The following is a 20,233-nucleotide window of genomic DNA, read 5'->3' as shown; positions in this document are numbered from 1 at the left end:
ACACAGCAGAAGAGTTAGTTTAGCTCTGAGAATATCTAGTGAATGTACAGTGGACATTTGTGCAGAAAATAACTGCTGCAGCTCCTCCAGACCAACAGAGGTTTTCCGTGTCTTGTGAAGTGACGGGGCTCCGCAGCGAGTAACGTTATCGTCTCCGACCGGGTGCCGGTGTCTCCCTGCGGGCGCGCTCGGAGACGATAACATTTCTCTTCCTGCTTCAGCTCCGGAGGCTGAAGCAGCGGGGCTGAGGCAGGAAAAGCCAACACTAGGATCAGCAGTGATTCATGGAGAGACCTTCGTCTGGTCAGCTAACATTACTGCCAAGCAGGTGAAATAGAGAGTGATATTGTGGTTTTAGCTGACGTGTGTCGTCTCACTGTTTTGAGGGATGCTCGTTCATGTCTATGTAGAGCGAGCAAGCGCGAGCCTAAAGCTGACTTTCGTTGACTTCACAGCCACAGGTGTCGCTTATAACAAGCATTTCTGAAAGTTACAAATAGTCCCTTTAAGCCTGCTTTATAATTAAAAAAAACTGAAAATCTCAAAAAATGTTATAATATGGGACCTTTAAATTGCAAACTGCATCAAAATGCATCACTTTAAGTCTTTACTCTCCTCAATTCAAATGTGTTATGAAGGCGTAAAGCGAGCCAAGATATCTGGCAGAGTTGTTTTATTTGATGTGATACAGCGAATTAGATTTGAAGGGAGGGAACTAGAATCCCCTGAGGCGCGCTCTGGGTTTGGTAAAGCGCGCAACGGATGCGCACGGCGGTAACATGGTCATATCATAACTTCTTGGCTCCAGAGATAAACATGTTCCAGGGACTCTACTGCTCATGTAGTAGGACTTGATTAGATTTCACTGTTTTCCTGTTTTAAATCATATCATCTTTGAGGACACGAGCTCTTGGAGAGAGTTTGCTGCGCAACTTTGGAGAGCAGTCACCAGCTTGGAGAGCGCACTTCACTGTGCGCGCTTTGATTCCAACCGAGGCGATTATTATTACCAAGAGGATCTGAAGATGAATGACACATCGGGCATTTTTTGCAAAAACAACCAAACAGAGAACTTAACCGACCCGTCATGTCGGAGTTCAACTCGTTCCTCCTTCAACTTCATCGACATCACCACTTTCATGCACATATTCCCTTCCATCTATGGCATCCTGTGCTTGGTGGGAGTTATAGCCAACGGGCTGGTCATCTACGCGGTGAAAGCATGCAAGAAGAAGATGGTATCCGACATCTATGTGCTGAACTTGGCCATAGCAGACATGCTGTTCCTGCTGGTGATGCCCTTCAACATCCACCAGCTGGTCAGAGACAGGCAGTGGGTGTTCGGAAACTTCATGTGCAAAGCTGTGGTGGTGGTGGATGTCAGCAACCAGTTCACCACAGTGGGAATAGTCACTGTGTTGTGCATTGATCGGTAAGTGTCCAAATCCAGATGTGATGCCAGTGTTTTATTATCATTCTTTTAGAAGATGTGATAAAAGTATAAAAGCTATTCTCTATACTTTGACATAAAAATACAGCATTTATTCAGATATATAATAATAATAGCATTCATAATCATAACAATAATAATATTTTCTCTGAGAGTAAAGCTAAATTATTTAATTCTCCCCAGCTGTTACCCACACTGTTAAGAATTCCCCAGTAAAATAACAGTAAAGAACTGGCAGCAGGGTTGCCTTTATGTTACTGTAAAAATAACATTATTATACTGTCGCTGAAATTTACAGCTTTGTACTGTTAATGAAAAATACAGTTTGAACTGGTTGTTTTTTTATTAATTTCACAGTATTTACAGTTAATTTACTGTTTAAAGATACATTATATAGCTGTTTTTCACCTTTCTTTTACATTATCTTACTGATTTGTTTTAATGCACTATTTAGGTTTTACATACATTTTAATAAACATTATTTTTTCGCCTAGATGAATAGACTTAGTAGGTTACAGAGGAATAGTCACACTAAATACAATTAAAGGCACTTGTTAGGAAAAAGGCTATAATAGACTCCCAAAATGTCTGCCCATAGCTGGCTACAAGCACAGAATGCAAACCATAACAACATGTGAGTGAAGAACATCACACAGCTAATTCACTGATTTTACAATCATGCACAATGTACAAGCCTCACATGTGCAGATCAGGTCAAAGAATTAAAAAAATACTGCATGAAACTGTTACTGATACTTTAGACAGTTGATCAGCAGTAAAGTGATGTTTTTTAAGAATGCATTAAAGTTTAATTAAAAAACGGCCTATGAGCATAATTTAACAGGTTTTCTTTTGTATTAACAGTAAAGCACTGTTTTTAGCAATAACAGGTTAATACTGTTGAAATCCTGCTGTAAATTAACAGCACTTGTTTACAGTGCAGTGTTTTTACATTTAAAAAGAGCTAATCACCAGACAGTCCATCCAGTAGGGTAATCATCTGTTCAACAGCCATTGAAGACATAGTGTTCCCTGTAAAGATGATGTATGTGTCATGTTTATGATCTGAACACATTGAGGACATCTAAATGAGTCTACACCAAGTATTCCACTGATAAACATCTCCATTTGGAGGTAATCACCACAGCAGGAGCTGCTCTCACAGCTCTAATGTCACACATCTTCAGTATAATATACTGTACATAATGCTTTTCTGTAGGGCCACTAGACCAGCTAATTGTGTTCTGATGAGCAGCACCGCCTGCACTGAACATCCTTTACTGGTTCCACAACATTTAGTAGCAGACTTATTACTTTTATCATTATCATTTTGTCAATACTGTTTTGTAGTATTTACCTTGACACAGTTCAACTCTATCCTTTCAAATGATTAAGTTACAAATGTTTGCTGCAACAAATACCGAAAACAGAGATCAAACAGAAACGAACACCTTCAAAACAAGCAATCTTCTGTAAAAAGGGAGATCAGACTAATGATAACCTCTAACAAACAAACAAAAAGCTATCTTGTGTGCCACCTCAATAGAACGAATACAAAAAGCAACATAATTATAACGTTTAAAACCTTTCACAGGGCTGATGAAATGTATTGTTTGGTATCCTAATTCAACAAAATTGTAATTGGAGTTTTCCATTTGACAGCTCCAATGATTCCCCTGAGCCCCGTGTTCCCGTACAATCAAAATCACAGTTGTTTATCTGAGTTTACGAGAAGTTCTAGTCACAGTGAAAAAAGTGAACTTCTAATATCAATATTACCAAGTTATATCTGTTAAAAACATGAATACCCCTGGTAGCGCCAACAAAGACAGTGTTGTTTTCATCGACACAGGAATAAGTTATTTGTGCCTGTTCTTTAATTCAAGACGCTGTGTAATTTAATTTCATGGCAGTTTTGTGGATATCAACATGTTCCTGTTTCCATGCAGCAGCAGCAGAGTTAAATACAAGTAGAAACAGTTGTCGAAGAGCAACTTTAGAAGGAAGTGCAATAAATCAAGAAGTATTTAAAGATTACAAAGAGATACTTTCACTGTGGATCCTGAATCCATTTGCTCTAGTGTTATATTATACAGAGAATCAAAAGAACTGGTGTGCACACTCACACTCAACTCAAAAGTCTTTAGAGTTTAATCGGTGCCGACCCGAAAATCACACAGTAGCAAATGAAGTCGTTAGCACTCGCAAATAAGTATGTAATAAAATTTGGATAATGCACAGGACGCGTTTCAGCCCCAAGGCTTTCCTCAGTGTTTCTCAGCATGAAACAAAGCGTGCTGAGTTCTGGGAGTCCGAAGTGTACGTTTTTGATCATATATCAATATCTGACTTGGCTGATCTGAGGCAACACATCAGTAGGCCACACACTGGCCATTGATCTGCACTGTGCTGAATGTACATTTATTTAACTTCAACAGAGGATGCCAGCTTCTGTTGATGATCATAATGCAATACAACTTATTTATAGTCTAACATACAGGATGTCCCGGAGAAAATCGCAAGCATGTCGGAGTCTTAATTGTTTCCACGCCTGCTAAATCGAAACCAGAACGGTCGGGGCACGAGCATGGAGTAACATGTAACATGTAGACAGCAACTGGGGATACTTAATTCACTCCACTTGAATGCCACTTGGTGTAATTGATGATAAAATGGTCATTAATTTCCTGCAAATATCCTAAAGACTGTCAATTTTGTCTAGCTGAGCAGCTCCTCAAATTGAAACACAATCAAATGCAAAATCCAAATGGAAAAGTGTTCATTTTCTACCGCTGTCACCTTTTAAATTATACTAATTTGTCACTGCATTCATTTCTCTACTGAGCACGTTGACAGTGTATCTCTGACATGGCACTTAATTTTTCATCATTTCCCCTCGCTTGATTTGCTTGGCGAGAATGAAAATGACCTCTAATGTTCTTTACACGCACTGCAGCAAAATTGCTTTTGTCATCTCAAAGCAGTCCAGTTCTAAAAAAGTGACCTCTTCCTCCTCCTAGGTACATCGCTATCGTCCACCCCACCTCAGAGAAGAGGACCATCCAGTGGACCATCATCATCAACATGCTGGTGTGGCTGGGCAGCTTCCTCCTCACCGTCCCCGTCATGCTGTACGCCAAGGTTGTGCGCAGACATCATTTGGAGGTGTGCATGATGAATCTGGACGGGCCTGAGGACATGTACTGGTACACTCTCTACCAGTCCATCCTGGGCTTCATCATCCCCCTCATCATCATCAGCACTTTTTACTCGCTCACTCTCTATCGCGTCTTCAGCTCCATCCGGCGTGTCAAACGCAAGCAGTCTGTTTGGGCTAAAAGAGCCACCAAGATGGTCCTAATGGTCATCGCCCTGTTCCTGATCTGCTGGTCGCCCTACCACGTCATTCAGGTGGTCAACCTGACCAACAACACCCCGACTATTGCCTTCGTCTATGCCTACAACATCAGCATCTGCCTCAGCTACTCCCACAGCTGCATCAACCCGCTCATGTTGCTCATCTTCGCCCAGAATTACCGCGAGCGTCTTTGCTCCCGGAATACGCGGCACAGCTCCCAGCAATCATCCAAGGTCACGGTGGTCAAAGCGGATGGTTCCAGTACGATCAATGAACCCAACAACCGCTGTACTGTCATCTAATCAGAGAGATGTATTTTTGTATATAATGTTTTCGCCCCTCGCCTCAAAAGGAAGTAGCTTGATGAATTGTGTTGCCTGTGAAGTCACATTCTGCAGCTTTTTCAAATAATTAAGTCACAAATTGATACCATGAAAAAACTGGATATGAAGCTCAAATATCAACCATCACTAAGTAAAATACAAGTCAAAGGTTTTCAACATATGCAGTGCAATACTCACTCAGTTACAGTCACATATAATCATTCCTCTTAAAGGTACAGTGTGTAGGATTTGGCGGCATCTAGTGGTGTGGTTGCAGATCGCAACCAACTGAGTACCCCTCCGCTCATGCTTGATTTATGCTTGACGCATCCGTGAGGGGTCGTGAGTGTCCGCACGGCGAAAGTGCCATCACACCATCAGACACGGCCCTTCGCGGGGGGTCCATACGGCAGGTTTTCTCCCGTCCATGCTTAGAGAATGTCTGTTTGCAGTGAGGAGAAATCCACATGGAGTATAAAAGGCGGCTGTGGCTCAGAGGTTGAACCCTGGCTCCTTCAGTCCACATGTCGAAGTGTCCTTGAGCAAGATACTTAACCCCAAATTGCTCTTGAAGGCTGTGCTGTCGCTGTGTGAATGAGTATTTAGATTAGATCCTGGTGGGCAGGTTGGCACCTTGCCATTAGTGTATGAATGTGTGTGTGAATGCTGACATGTAGTGTAACGCGCTTTGAGTGGTCAGAAGACTAGAAAGGCGCTATATAAATGCAAGTCCATTTACCATTTACCATCCAAACGTTTCCTCATCACAGTTCTGCGTCAGCTCATGTCCGTGCGATCGTCCTTGCGGAAAGTATAACCGAAGCTTCACTTCTCCCTTTCCAAGACTACAGTAACGTGAGCAACCAAGTGCCAAACCGTGGTAAGGTCGTTCGCCTCGCTCAGAGGTCATCCTTACCATAATAATACTACTTTAAGAGCAGCGGAAGTCACGTTGCCATGGTTTTGCACTCTGCAGCTCACGTTACTGCAGTTTCACAAGCATGTCGGAAATCTATAGTGGCCTTCAGGTAACGGAAAAATGAGAAAGGCCCTCTCTAAAGCCAGTGTTTGGTTTTTCCGTTCTGGGCTACTGTAGAAACATGGTGGACCTGCTTCCTATGTAGATATGAAGGGCTCATTCTAAGCTAACGAAAACACCACAATTCTTAGTTTCAGGTGATTATACACTAATAAAAACATAGTTTATATTCCATTTCTGCTATTAGATCCCCCGAAATGCTACACACTGTTCCTTTAAAGCTGACCTACACACTTTCTTTACTTATCCTTGTAGGATGAAGCTCCATGTCACACACTCGCCTGATGACATGCACACACACACGTGTAAACCTACAGTCATGATGATAATGATAATTACATTTATTATTATTACATGTTATTGATCATGGTAATATTATTATTATTATTATTGTATTATATTATGTGTTTATCTACCCATCGCTTTCCATCCTTTTTGTTATTGTTACTATTAATGTTGTTGTTATTTATTTTCTAATATTTTTAAATTCCTTTTTTTTTCTCCTCCTACAACTTGGTCACAGTCTAGCAAAACCTGAGGTATCACACACGTGTGTAAGATCAACCCATTTGCTCACTCTTTCATCATCTCATAGATTTACTGTACATAATTCACTTCTCTACTTCTACCTGAGGCAGCACCTCTGGCTCAGCCGTGGCCTCCGTGGGGGGCTGTGGTCTCCGTGGGGGGCTGTGGTAGCCAGTTTCAGTGTTGCCATAACACTTATTTAGTTTCTTATGACTTTTTTAATTATATTTTTTGTTTATTAGCTCAGTCTACCTCTTTGTCTTTTCTCTTTTAGTTATAAATAAACACACACTAGTACACATACACATACTTAGTAACGATAATTGGCTTGCACATATTTTTTATTTTTGTTTATTTTGTTTTATTTTTTCGGAGGGGTTTATCAGTTTAGTCAAGTTTGTGTCATGTTTCATCTGTTCCTCCATGTCCACATTATGGCATGTGTTGCTTGTAAACCTTTGCGCTCTGTCTATTTCATGTGTCTACCTCTGTCTGTGTTTGTGTGCTGTCCCTTTGCACCAAAACAAACGAACAAACAAAGGTGTTCCAACAGAAAATCTAAGGCAAAAGAAGCAGATGTACTGCTCAGATGAAGGCCGGCACGCTAAAAAGGAAAGTGACTGTTTCTGAGCCAAAACCAGAGGGAATATCAGCACTGACTGACCTTCAAAGACGTACAGATGAGAAGGGACGCTGAGGAGCGACTCAGGTGTGACGCCTTTACCTTTTGGACTGGGAGCGTTCATTAACCTTTATCAACCGCAGGCTACATGCTTGTTAGTGGCAACGCTCAAGTGCAGCTTGTGAGATCTTCCACTGACAAACAAGCTGTTGTACTATTAGCATGACATTTAATTCCACTTCACAGCTGCAAGAGTTGATTAATGGAAAATGTCATCTCCACACATTGCGAAGTCTTCAATCGGAATACTTTCTAATAAGGAACTCTTTATGAAGAGCTTATTAGTTGTAACTAATGGCTTTATTAATGGTTGATAAATATTGTACTAATGATTTATAAGCCATTAATAGGAGCACATTTTGGTTGTAAGCATCTCATCGGCTGGGGTTTATCCTTTCTATTTTGTAAGAATGCAGTTGAATGATGGTAATCCATTAATAAATGCTCAAGGGTTTCTCACTTTTGACTTAGCCAGCACGTCTGCAGTTATTAATGATAATAAGTCTACCTTTATAAATGTTAATAAATGGTTAATCTATAGATTTTGGTCCTGATTGTCTGCCAAACTAGTCAGAGGAAGCAATTATTTCATAGATGAAAAAACAAAAAGGCATTTCATGGTATATGGTAGTCAATTATTAGAGAAATATTTCAACATTTAAAGAGAAATATGGTAGTTTATCATGAGTACAGATCCAAAGTCTGTTGTTTTGCTATTTATAACAGAACAGCCCCTTTCTGTTTGTTGTAGACTTTAATGGCATGCAGCGTAAAACACCAGTGACTGCTTTACACTGAATGTCGCGCCAAAATAATGACTAACAAGAATGTTTCAGATTTTCATGATAGGCTTACGCTTGGGAGGTTGATCCCAGTGGATGTATTACAATCCCAGTGGATTGGTTTTAAAGTAATATACATCAGACATTCTGTGTTTTTGTCTCTCTTTGTTTATTTATCCAAGTCTTTAAGCCTCCTGAGCTATAATTAGAGCTACACACCTCACCACCACTGTCCTGTTATCAGCAATGAACATCTAAATACTGACAGGCTTGTTACTTGAGAAGAGATTTGATATAGCTAAACTTGATTGTATATATTGATATAATACATTGATTTTGGTTGTCTTCATTTGCAGAATAATGTGGTGGTGTTCTCCTGTTGTCGTATTTAATGTACAATGTCTTTCTTATATTCAATGCAAGACCCATCTGTATTTACTCAAACCGCTCAGGAGCTACTTTTGGGCTTTGAAGTGTATTTTTTTGTGATGAGGAGCTACTTTCATAATGGACTCAGAGAACAAATACAGTGATATTGCAGAGACAACAAAGACAGCATGAAGGACAGGTAATGCTTTGGCATCAACATCATGCCATTTGCCTGATTGTACATTTGCATAATGAAAAGTGAGAGGCAATGTAGTACAGGACATTTATGTTTGGATTATCTTTTGTCATCAGAGTTATGAAGTATGTTTACAATGGCACTGACGCACTGAATGTGATATACTGTGTGTGTTCAAGCAGAGGTGAATCACATTGTGTTATATGGTTCTACTCTGTGCTGTTTTTCTACTTGATCTGTGCTGGATTACCAGCTAGAAAAAGCGGGGAACTCTGTGGAAATTAGTTTATGATAATGTGATAATAAGCAGGTTTGTTTGATAATATTAATTTTGGCCGTGTGCATCACTTTTTAATGTCCCCTGGAAACAGTTTCCGTTGTCGTGTATGCTACTTGCGTGTTTTCTGTATGTGGTGGCGTTTTCTCTACGTACAGTATGTGTTGGTGAAGATGTTTTTTTAACTTGCAGTTGTTACCGTTTTGTGATGGTTACTGTATCCGCTGGCCAATGAAATCCATCAAAGCTTATGTGGTTGTTGTAGTCCATGGTAAAACCTACATGCTATAACTTATAATGAATCAATATATGAGTTATAACTGAATGTAAAGATTGTTTGTAAAGATTCAGACTTATATTGTACAGTATACTTGTATACTTTCAACTGTTTCCCAAATATTGTCAATGGAGAAACTGCAGCCTGTACTTTGATCGTCACTAATTTAAGCAGTGCCAAACAAACTGTTGTCCAGAGACTACTTTTCTTTTAATTTAATTCATAAGTGCTCTTATTTCTTATTGTATCAACCATAAAGAATACCTGAGATGCAAGAGAGAGTCAGGCTTTTAATCATTGATTGGTGCAGTGGTAATAATTTGAGATTGATATTTGATTGCCCTCCCTCGTCCACATGAGACAAAAACACTTGACTTTGCTATTTACATTGTTTTTCATAAGCTCTTAAGTTATTTATGACTGTAGGGGGCTGCTAGGGGATGCCAAGTGATGCTGTAGAAAGGTCTGCATTCATTTACGGCGTTGTGGGAGTCTATTTTTCTCGAGTTTGTCCGATGCTGTGGGACACACTGTGGGTCTATGTGGCCTTTTGGAAGCAAAAATCAGAGGGTTGATGGCAGAAACGGTTTCAGAGTCACGCACAATCATCCACTTAAGTGACCGTGGTTGAGACCTCAACCTCGACCTTGGTTCCTGTTTGATTCTCATGTTAACAACTGCAGATTCAGACTGCAGAGGATTTCATAAGCTGTATTAAATTCACTCTGAAGTATCAATGTGTCGCCACAGCAGTTTTATGAATGATAGATTTAGATTTTCACTGTCATGAGGCCAAAATGCTTTGGGAATTATGGATCCTCCATTTGATTTCAAAGTTGTGGACACAGTTGAACTAAATTATCATGGTAGTTGCTTTGCAATTTTTTTTCCTATTTAAGAAGATTGCCTTGGTTAAACTTTTCACAATGCTTAAGACCATATGAGACTGACACAGCAAATATGTGATGCTAATGTGCCATTTTCCCTTCGAGAAAAAACAAAACACATGCACACATAAATATAGAACATCTCAGACAGGATGAAAAAGGTTAAAAGATATATTTTAGTATATTTATAGAGGAGGTGTGAGAGAATCAGCTAGCCTGGCTCTGTCCAACATCTAAAAAAAAAGCCTACCAGAACCTCTAAAGCTCACTTATTAAGAAGTTGTATGTTGTATAATTAATCCGTAGTCTTGCCATCACTGTAAGGTTGCCAGGCAACAAGTGGAGACTACAGGAAGTTGCTAAGGCCAAGCCATGGATGTATAAAGAGAACTGGACACAGCGTTGGAGATGGGGCCCCGTTCATTCCTATGAAAGTTGCTCAGTGGCACATAAAGCAAAAAAGTTTGACTTCTGAGTATAAAAGTATCCGGATCTTCCGGTGATCTTCTCCATCCAGAGAGCCGGCGCACAGCGTTTCCTTTAACTCCGCCTCCAAGCCCTTGGTCCAGCCTCGGTCTGGGGCTCATTCACATGAACGGAGGAAGGGAAATAACTCTGGATACAGCTATTAGTGCATTTTACAACTTTTAGGACCTAATGATTTAAATCAGGGCTATTCAAGTGTTCGTACTGGGAAGTAGATTTACCTAAAAAAAAAAATGATCCACTGATAAACAGACGTCTCTTTCCCAATATAAGTCTATGGGAAAAAGTCTTTTGGGCCCAATTGCATCACGTGATGGACACGGAGTTGTAATTCCACGGTTTGGCCACTATTTCAAATTTGTTTCAAAGTCCGGCACTCTTCCTGGGGTATTGGGCCGAGCACTAGTTGCTAAGGCTAATTACAGCACGTACACTAACCCCATGTAAAACCACTTATAGTTTTTACATTTCTCTTTGTGCATAGATTAAACAAATGTGATATAACATGTTCATTTGTGAGAGAGAGAGAGAGAGAGCGATAGAGAGAGACAGAGAGAGACGAACAATAGAGTGAATGAAGAGATGGAGCGGCGTTAGTGAGAACAAAGAAGTGAATCAGAGAAATAAAACTTTATTTTCTGATTGTTTCACTGTGGTTATGTTCTAAAGCATAAATAAACACACAACTCACTCCGCACAACCCTGCAGGAAAGTGCCACGTTGCTGGATTTTGAATGGATGCAGCCGAAGGGAAGGTTTCATCCTGTCCTGTCTGCTCGAGGTGTGTGCCTCGGTCATACTGACACACCGATGGCAAGGAACCGGGGAAACACACAGCGATGTAACAACCCATTCTCATCTGTCAAATACGGCTGCTTTGTATCTGACTGAACTAAAGGTTGACTTGTGCCTCGTTATCAGACGCAGAGGGGCATGACAAACCGGCAGTATTTGGCGGCCTGAGCGGGCTGCACACCCTGCGCGCTGTTATTGGCTGGGGCATACACCCCAAAGGCTCTTTGCTGACGCCCAGAAGAGTCCCAAACGCAGCAAAATAAGAAAAAAAGAGAAAATCCAGGTAGAGTGCAGGGTCTCTGCAGATACAGACACCACCACACACTTCTAGTGGGTCAGAAGTGATGATTGAGAGGGATTATTTTTGTATCAGTCTGTTTTTTTTAGGAAATTCCTTCATATTATACTTTAATCTAACTCTCAGCAAGAAAGGGAATAAGCTTATTTCCCAAAATGTCAAAGCCTTGGCAGGACAGGATTAGCTAACGACAACCAGCTGTCACAAAAGCCAAACATGAGTAATTGGATTCAAATTAATTGTCAAATCTGAGATTTATTTTTTTTATTAAACTTCTTGAAGCTCCACATTAAATCACAACAAACACATCTACTGATAAAACAAAACGACAGCAGAGAAAGTAGGAAGTTTGTAGAAAGTCAGTGTGTAATGTATATTTTCATTTTGAATGAAGACACATTTTATTCCAAAATAAACGTCTTCTCTGGTGCGTGGGAATTTGCCTCTTTCAAAGTGAGACCTTACAGCATGTGTGTTGACAGTTCATTATTAAAGGTGAAAGCGTTAAACATGTCATATAACCCTCCTCTTCACATTCATTGGTACAAGCAGCACCTGTTCAGCAGCAAAACACATCTCATTCCTGATTCAAGAAATGGTTGGACAGCAGTCCTTTTATGATCTGGGCAAACACATAAATCACAAGATTTCCTCTTCTTTGCACTGACTTCTCTTTCCTATCTCAGTGAAGCAGAACCCTCCGAGTCCCACTGGAGACAACATAAATCAAATTATGGATTCTTTACACTCTTGTCTCAGGCCTGGCAAAGAGAAGCCAAACTTCTTTCCTTCTTCCTGCGTTACAGGAAGCGCTATCATCACGAGATCATAAAAGATGCACATCTGACAAATTCTCCGCTCTGCTGCTGAAACATTAAAGAAGATCACTGCATGTAGAGTAAGTGGGCAGGTTTTACAGCGCTTTTCGGGTGCTCAGGTGGAGAGTTATGGCTTGTGAACCAACGCTGACCATAAAAACTTCACTTCTTAACACTATAATGCTGCAGTAGCACAGTGCTGTCGCAATAACACGAATATTACACTTGAAAATATTGCCCTGTGGAAGTGGATGTAGGGTGGCCTCTACCATACTCGGAGGGTGAGTCTATAAATGAATAGCGTGTGTATATTTCATCACATCATCCACCGTCACCCAAATATCACACTGTCCAACACAACACTGCTGCTTCTATCTTGTCAAATTGTGTTGCCAACGATACACACAATCTATATTAACCGTTATGGGATTAGTTTTGTTAACAAGCTTAAAATTAACTCTGTTTGTATTCTACCTTTTTCTTGTTGTAAACAAATCCCATGAAAAGGAATCCTATTAACAAGCACGGTCTGTGTTGCTAAGGCCCAGCTTATTTCTTTACTGCTCCATTGTCGGTCAAAAAACTATTAAAAACACATCAATGAGCCACACCAGTGCACCGGCTGACATGTTCCTTTATTACAATAAACATGGGCACTGTAGTTTATTTGAAGTTAATCACACATGAACCATCCTACTGCTGTAAACACTCATGAGAGCACCAAATGTGTATTAATCCGCAGCTAAAACTAGTCCCTCAAAAATGCACAATTCACTCCTGTTTGAGTAACGCTTGCTAAACACCACAGTGCTCAGCTGTTTTAGGAAATGTCTGTGCCTTTTTTTTCCACAGACAGGGTATGGAAATCAGAAAGTACTGAGAGATGGACTAACACAAAGTTAGTTTTTTAATGTGATTTGTTGACAATGAGAAATAATATATAGAAAGACCTTGGCTGCTACTCCCACTCTGGCTGCTTACATTAGCCAGGAAGCATAAACCATAAACGTGTCTTCCACTACTGCATTTCAGTCAGCCAGCTCAAGCGGAATAGATTATTATGTGAATGTGGAATATGTACCGCGTTGAAGTCTGCCATCTGGCTCCACACAAGCAACAAAATTAACTTCCCCACCGAGGGGAATGTTGACTCAGAGCCTACAGGTGGATGCTGAGGTGGATGCTGAGTTGCCAGCCCGGTCATACCAAATGGCGTATCAATGACACAGTAATTTTGCGTGCAATAGAGTGGTGCAAGGAAAAAGTATTTTTGTATGCCAACCAGGAAGTTAACATCGCCCTGGTTCCCAAAAAAAAAAGCCAATGGGATTTCTCCATTGGGTTTTAGATCATTGCAGAAAATAAGCTCTGTGGCAAACACAAGTTTATGATACTTACACGTTTTGTTCAACAAGATAATCTTCACAAATCAACACCACTTTTATAAATTTAGATTTTTCGCCAGAAGTAAAAAGCTAAAGTTAGACTGTAAACGAACTACACCACGGTCACCATGGCATGAACGCGAGTATACGCAACGAGGCTGTAAAGGCGAGCATGTTGGCGTAATGACGTTTAGTAATGTCATTTAGCCACTTGTTAGCAACCGCCTTTTTTAAGACACATAAAAGCTTCAAAATTCACGAGTGGGATATTTACTGACTTATTTTATATCATAGAACAAAACGTTAAAATTTCTTAAGTTTGTGTTAACCACAGACCTTATTTCAGGCATCTAACTAAAAACTCATTCAAAAAACCCATTGACTTAGAGACGAGGGAACTGGAAGTGCTAAAATGCTAACTCATTTACAGGTTTTAGGACTCATTCCTGTAGTACTCTATAACAACGCCTTTGTTGCTTTTGGCGTGTCATGTGTATGCCATGTAGTCTGAACTAACTGCAATGCAAAAGCATTCAACTATCAACCAGGAGACCGGTGTTCGTGTCCCAAAGTTATTCTGAAGTTACGTTAGTTACGTTAGTTACGTTAGTTACGTTAGTTACGATAATGACATCAGTGACGTGTTTCCCGTACTAATGTTACATTGTTTACATACGTATTTTCCTTAGTTTACGTAGTGATTTTATGCCCAAACATGATGTTTTTCTTAGACCTAAGTAAGTGGTTTTATTGCCTGAACATTACCGTGACCGTTTCACGGTAACAACGTGATGTTGTGTTGGTAAAATGTTGTGCTATTTATACGCCTTCCCATCAGGTTTCTTATAGCTTTCAGGTGAGCAGTGTGGCAGCAGGCTTAATTGCACCGACATGATTAAAAGTGCGTGCTCAATATATTGCAGTGAGAGTAGGATGCCATGTAAGTGTTCTTGAGTTGGCTGCCTGGACTAGCTCACAGTTTTGCTTCATGTCTGATATGTAAATAATTTATAAACCAGACCTGTTGTGTTTGAGGCCACAGAGTAAAAAAGTTCTGGAGGTGAAAGGGATGACTGCCCCGGTGTGACTTAATGCTGATCTTCATCACATGGCACCACTACAAATTAAACATAAGGGCACTCAGAAGCTTTAACAATGTCGACTCAATATCCTTAAGCGCCACACTGCACTGAATGAGGTGCTTCTTAAGACTGAGCCACTGAAAAAAAACATCATTGCTGGTGTTACCTAGACGAGTTAGTGACTATGATTATTAACATGCACATAAGAAACCAAATTACTGGATGAAATTAGGTTTAAAAATATGGATTCATGCACTCCAAAAGTCTAATTACTCTACCGTGTAAACACTAATCCATTTGAAAATGCTCATCACATCTCAAATGTCAGCCTAGAGTTTTCAAATTGCAACGTTTAAGTGTCTCCTGCTTCCTCCTCTCTCAGCTTGCTAACAACATAATTGTGCATTGCAGCCTTCATCTGGAGGGGAGTGGGGTCAAATCAATAGAAAAGTTTGACAAACACGTCTGGACACTTTGTACTTGTTCTCAATGCGTTCTGTCACCTCCACTCTCTGTGATCACATATATTTTCTGTTCAAGCACACAACACGGATGTTTTGATTGGACTCGTCGTCATGGTTTTTGTTGCTGGATGACTGCAGAGCTTTAAAATAGTGATGTTGTCTGACTTTACGACGCTACTTTACGAAGGCCAACGGTAATACTTGAGATGCTACATTGAGATCCTCAGTAAAGTCACTGCTTTGTAATCATGTAGTCTGTCAACATGAAGATATAGTATGTCAACACCTCTATTGTGTGATCAGCCTGTCAGTGGCAAAAAGAAGCACTTTGCGTGGACATACATTGGCGTTGAGGAGTTGCCGGGAAGGATTACGTTGCAGCCCGTGTCACGGCTAGGGCTGTGTATTGGCAAGAATCTGGCAATACGGTACGTATCATGATACTGGGGTAACGATTCAATATATTGCGATACTGTAAGCAAGGTTATATATTGCGATTTTTTCAAATCTAATTTTAGGAAAACTGTCAAATTATAAAGACTCACCACCATATGTATAAAATCTGAGTTAAAAAAAGTCACTATGTGAAATGGCTACGAGTAACATCATCACACATGATTACAATTGGATTCATTGGATCCACAATCTCTGCTTTACAGTGTTATTATGTAATTCCAAGACTGTCAAGACACCCCTGTATGCAGAAATATTCAAACTATGGCTGTCAATCGATTCAAATATCTAATTGTGATTAATTGCATGATTGTCCATAGATAATCACGATTAATCACGAATTAATCACACATTTTTTATCTGTTCAAAATGTATCTTAAAGGGAGATTTGTCACGTATTTAATACTCTTATCAACATGGGAGTGGGCAAATATGCTTGCTTTACGCAAATGTATGTATATATTTATTTTTGGAAATCAATTAACAACACAAAAAAATGACAAATATTGTCCAGAAACCCTCACAGGTACTGCATTTAGTATGAAAAATATGCTCAAATCATAACATGGCAAACTCTAGCCAGTGTCATAGTTTGCTGACTTGACTATGACTTGCCCCAAACTGCATGTGATTATCATAAAATGGGCATATCTGTAAAGGGGAGACTTGTGGGTACCCATAGAACCCATTTACATTCACATATCTTGAGGTCAGAGGTCAAGGGACCCCTTTGAAAATGACCATGCCAGTTTTTCCTCACCAAAATTTAGCGCAAGTTTGGAGCGTTATTTAACCTCCTTCCCAACAACCTAGTATGACATGGTTGGTGCCAATGAATTCATTAGTTACTTGCCAACAACTTCACTCTAGCTTTAAAACTGAGCCCGCTACAACCTCCGGAAGACAGAATAGCGGCCGGGTCCACCAGCGGGCTGTCGGATTTTTAAGAGGTTAATTAAAAATCGATACAGCGTTTTGGAGAATCGATACAGTATCGCAAAACATAAAATCGCGACACTCATGTGTATCAATATTTTCTCACACCCCTAGTCACAGCTGCAGTGCTCTTGCTCAGTACTGGACCAATTTAAAAAAATGCACCATTAGTCACTTAGACACAAAAACATGGGAAAATAGGGTCCAGGTTTCCCTTGAACCTTCACTGACAAAGTGAATACTTTTGTGTAGCGACAATGTAAAGAAGCCTCCAGCTTTATCTGCAATCCAGTTTTATTCCTCTATAGCTGATCACACAATAGAGATGTTGACATACCATATCTACGTGAGTGCAAAGCAGTGACTTAACTGAGGATCTCAAGGCAGCAGCTCATTACCGTTAGGCCTTGGTAAGGTGGCATTGTAAAGCCTGACAAGTTTGTGACGAGTTAAATCGAAACATCCGTATTGTGAGTTCGAACACAGAAAATGAGTAAGGTGAGGTGACAGAACATACATTTAACCTACTGAGAACAAGCACAAAGTGTCAAACGTGTCTATTGATTTGATCCCGCTACCTTCCAGATGATGTCTGTAATGCACAATTATGTTGTTAGCCAACCGAAAGAGGAGGAAGCAGGAGACATTTAATCATTTTTATAGAAAGTAAACTTTCAAGTAACAATTTGAACACACAAGGCTGACATTTGAGATGTGAGGAGCATTTTCAATTGGATTAGTGTTTACACAATAGAGTAATTAGACTTTTAGAGTGCATGTAAATGCTTTAACCATATTTTGAACCATTAAATAATCACACATCCTTGTTTTCATCTGTTTTCCTCATCTACACTATAATGAGAGACGTTGTGTTGACAAATTCATCCATTGTGGTGAGCTTGAATTTAAAAACCCACATTGCAGCTCTCTTTTAGAGCATCCCAGAGACGGTCTTGTGATGTTTTTTAAAGTCTTTTCCTTATCAATGTTTCCAAAGATGTTAATTTTGAGGCCGAGGTCTTGTGACTTATGACACAAAAGCCATGCAAGTGAACACTTGTTGCTTTTCCTTGGACTTTAAAGGTCAAAATTCAATATCCAGAGCATTAATATAGCAGGTAACAGCTATTTGCTATGTAAAGATATAGAGGAGTAACGTCTACCTGAGCAGAGAATGAAGTTGCTTTCCCTCTGTGTGTGTGTTGTAATCCAAGCTCCTACTTTCGCCGTTGTTTGCACTGTTAGTACCGTTAGCTGCAAGCAGTTGGCTCGCCGTCGCGACAGAAATGCTCCCAATCCCGTATTTAGCAACTTTAAAGAGGCCTGGCCGAGAGCTCTAATCCACGTTTAGCTTTTGTCTTGCTAGAAAACCGCAATACTACTAAGTCAGGAGAGGGACACTTCTCTGTGGTCGGTGTGGAGATGATCCTCCAACTCTGAACATGCTAAACATCCTTCTCACATGCTTCTATCGCCGTGTTTGACTGGAGGTCAAGTGATGTTGCATTAACCCTGAGGTTCAGACGTTTTTCTTTTCTTTCCAGCAGTTAAACTTATATATTTTTAGGTTAATTTCTGTTTGATGCTGTTTTCATTGCTTTTGTCACTGACTTGGAAAACGCTGTTCTTCCACTAAATCCTGTTATATTTTAAGTGCACTAAAAGGAGCAGGGTGTTCTTCAGTCAGCTGGCTTTGTATCACTTTGTTCCAGCTCATATAGGTTTCTCTACAGAGTGTACTGTAAAGCCCTCTTAAAAATGGAGAAGTTGGCCTTCGGGAGAACAACTTGGCTTCAATGTGCTTTGCTAAATGTTCTTGAAATAGTTACCAAACTGAAACATTATCAGTGACAACTATAAGAAGGATGTTTGTAGACAAAACCAAACTTATAAAACCTCCAATTTCTCCTTTACTTTTCCTCCTTATCTTTCTCTTATCATCATCATTTCTCCAGTTTTTCTATTTTTATGTATCCTTATCGTTATCCAACAAACTGAATTAATCCATAATAATCAATCAGTGAACACGTCCACAATGGTTGGTAAAACAGACCAGCAGAATATTACAACTTGACTTTCAGTTACAGTGAATCTGAAGCCACAGTAACTTTTTCTGTTCTTTGCACTTCATAACATGACGTCAAATAAAGTGTGACCACTAAAGTGATAAAACCCCCTTTCACAATGTCCTAAACTAAAAAACTACCCTCAGAGAAAAATGTGGGATGGCTTTATGAGTTACAAGAAAATATTGTTCTGGATTAGTGGAGACTGACAAAGCTGCTCATATGTAGTTTAATTGTGTGCTTCAGCGATCCACACTGGAAACCGTTTGTGTATTGAAGACTCATAAAGCATAAGTCATGTCCTCTTTTCATTTAGACATAATGACCGGCCTTGTACTGATAAACACCTTCCTCCAGGCCTTCCTCCTGGTCTTGGCCAAAATGAATCTGCAGAAGCAATGTCTGTATATTCAGTTGTCATGCACTCGGAAATAAAAAAAAAATACAAATCTGTGTTGAAAGACTGTTTTGTGTAATTCCTGCATGAGTTAAGAATTAATAGAGTGTACTCTGTTCTCTAAAGCCAAAATCAACAGCAAGCTGCTAAGCAGTGTCTCCAGGAAAGGTCAAGTAAACAAGGTTATTATATACACCATGGCCCAACAGAACAGTATCAACGAAGAGGAAATGTAATGTTGTTAATACCTCTATGGAGACTGTATGTGAACTACATTAATCACTTGAGATGGAAGCATGTGGATTTAAACTGGAATTAAGCTTCTCTAAAGATACACATAAACATTAGGGCTGTCAATCGATTAAAATATTTAATCGCATGATTGTCCAAGATTAATCGCAAATTAAAGGCACATTTTTTTATCTGTTCAAAGTTTGTGACTTTTAAAGCGTATAAATGTACCGGGTCGGGACACATGCGCGCTCGCATATGCGCGCTTTTGGCAATGAATATTTATTAACTGCATTAGAATTCTCCCCATCTGGTTTCTCCATCCCAAATCTGTCTTTTGAGCATCCAGAAATAAAAAACATACTAGTAAATGGACCTTAAGTTGAGAATTTTTTGTCAACCTGCTACTTCCAAGGTCAAGAATGAACCTTCAACTCAAAATTCGTTGTGTCTATGAATATTAAAACTACAATTGGCGACTGCTTTTTACCCCAAAGAAATTGTCTTGCCACAAAAGTTCGTCACCATCAACTGCACGCACTGATATGAGAATGGACGTCTTACCAGTACAACTATAAATGTTTCTGTGTCTGTTATCCATCCATCCACTGACTGCAGTTATCTAGAAAACAAACAACAGCAGCTAATAGCTAC

The 20,233-nt window shown here is 39.8% G+C and overlaps 1 protein-coding gene across 1 annotated transcript; it reads left to right on the top strand.

Annotated features, from left to right (window-relative positions):
* Positions 1–811: 811 nt before the first annotated feature.
* On the top strand, positions 812–5,536 carry LOC119494623 (melanin-concentrating hormone receptor 2). The gene is made up of 2 exons (XM_037780638.1): positions 812–1,432; positions 4,471–5,536. Exons 1-2 carry the CDS (start codon positions 1,026–1,028, stop codon positions 5,108–5,110), a joined length of 1,047 nt encoding a protein of 348 aa, XP_037636566.1. The 5' UTR covers positions 812–1,025; the 3' UTR covers positions 5,111–5,536.
* The last annotated feature ends 14,697 nt before the right edge of the window (positions 5,537–20,233 follow it).

This window comes from Sebastes umbrosus, chromosome 9 (genome assembly GCF_015220745.1).
Source record: "Sebastes umbrosus isolate fSebUmb1 chromosome 9, fSebUmb1.pri, whole genome shotgun sequence".
NCBI lineage: Eukaryota > Metazoa > Chordata > Actinopteri > Perciformes > Sebastidae > Sebastes > Sebastes umbrosus.
Note: the sequence above shows the minus strand (reverse complement) of the source record. Positions and strands in the feature narration are given on the sequence as shown.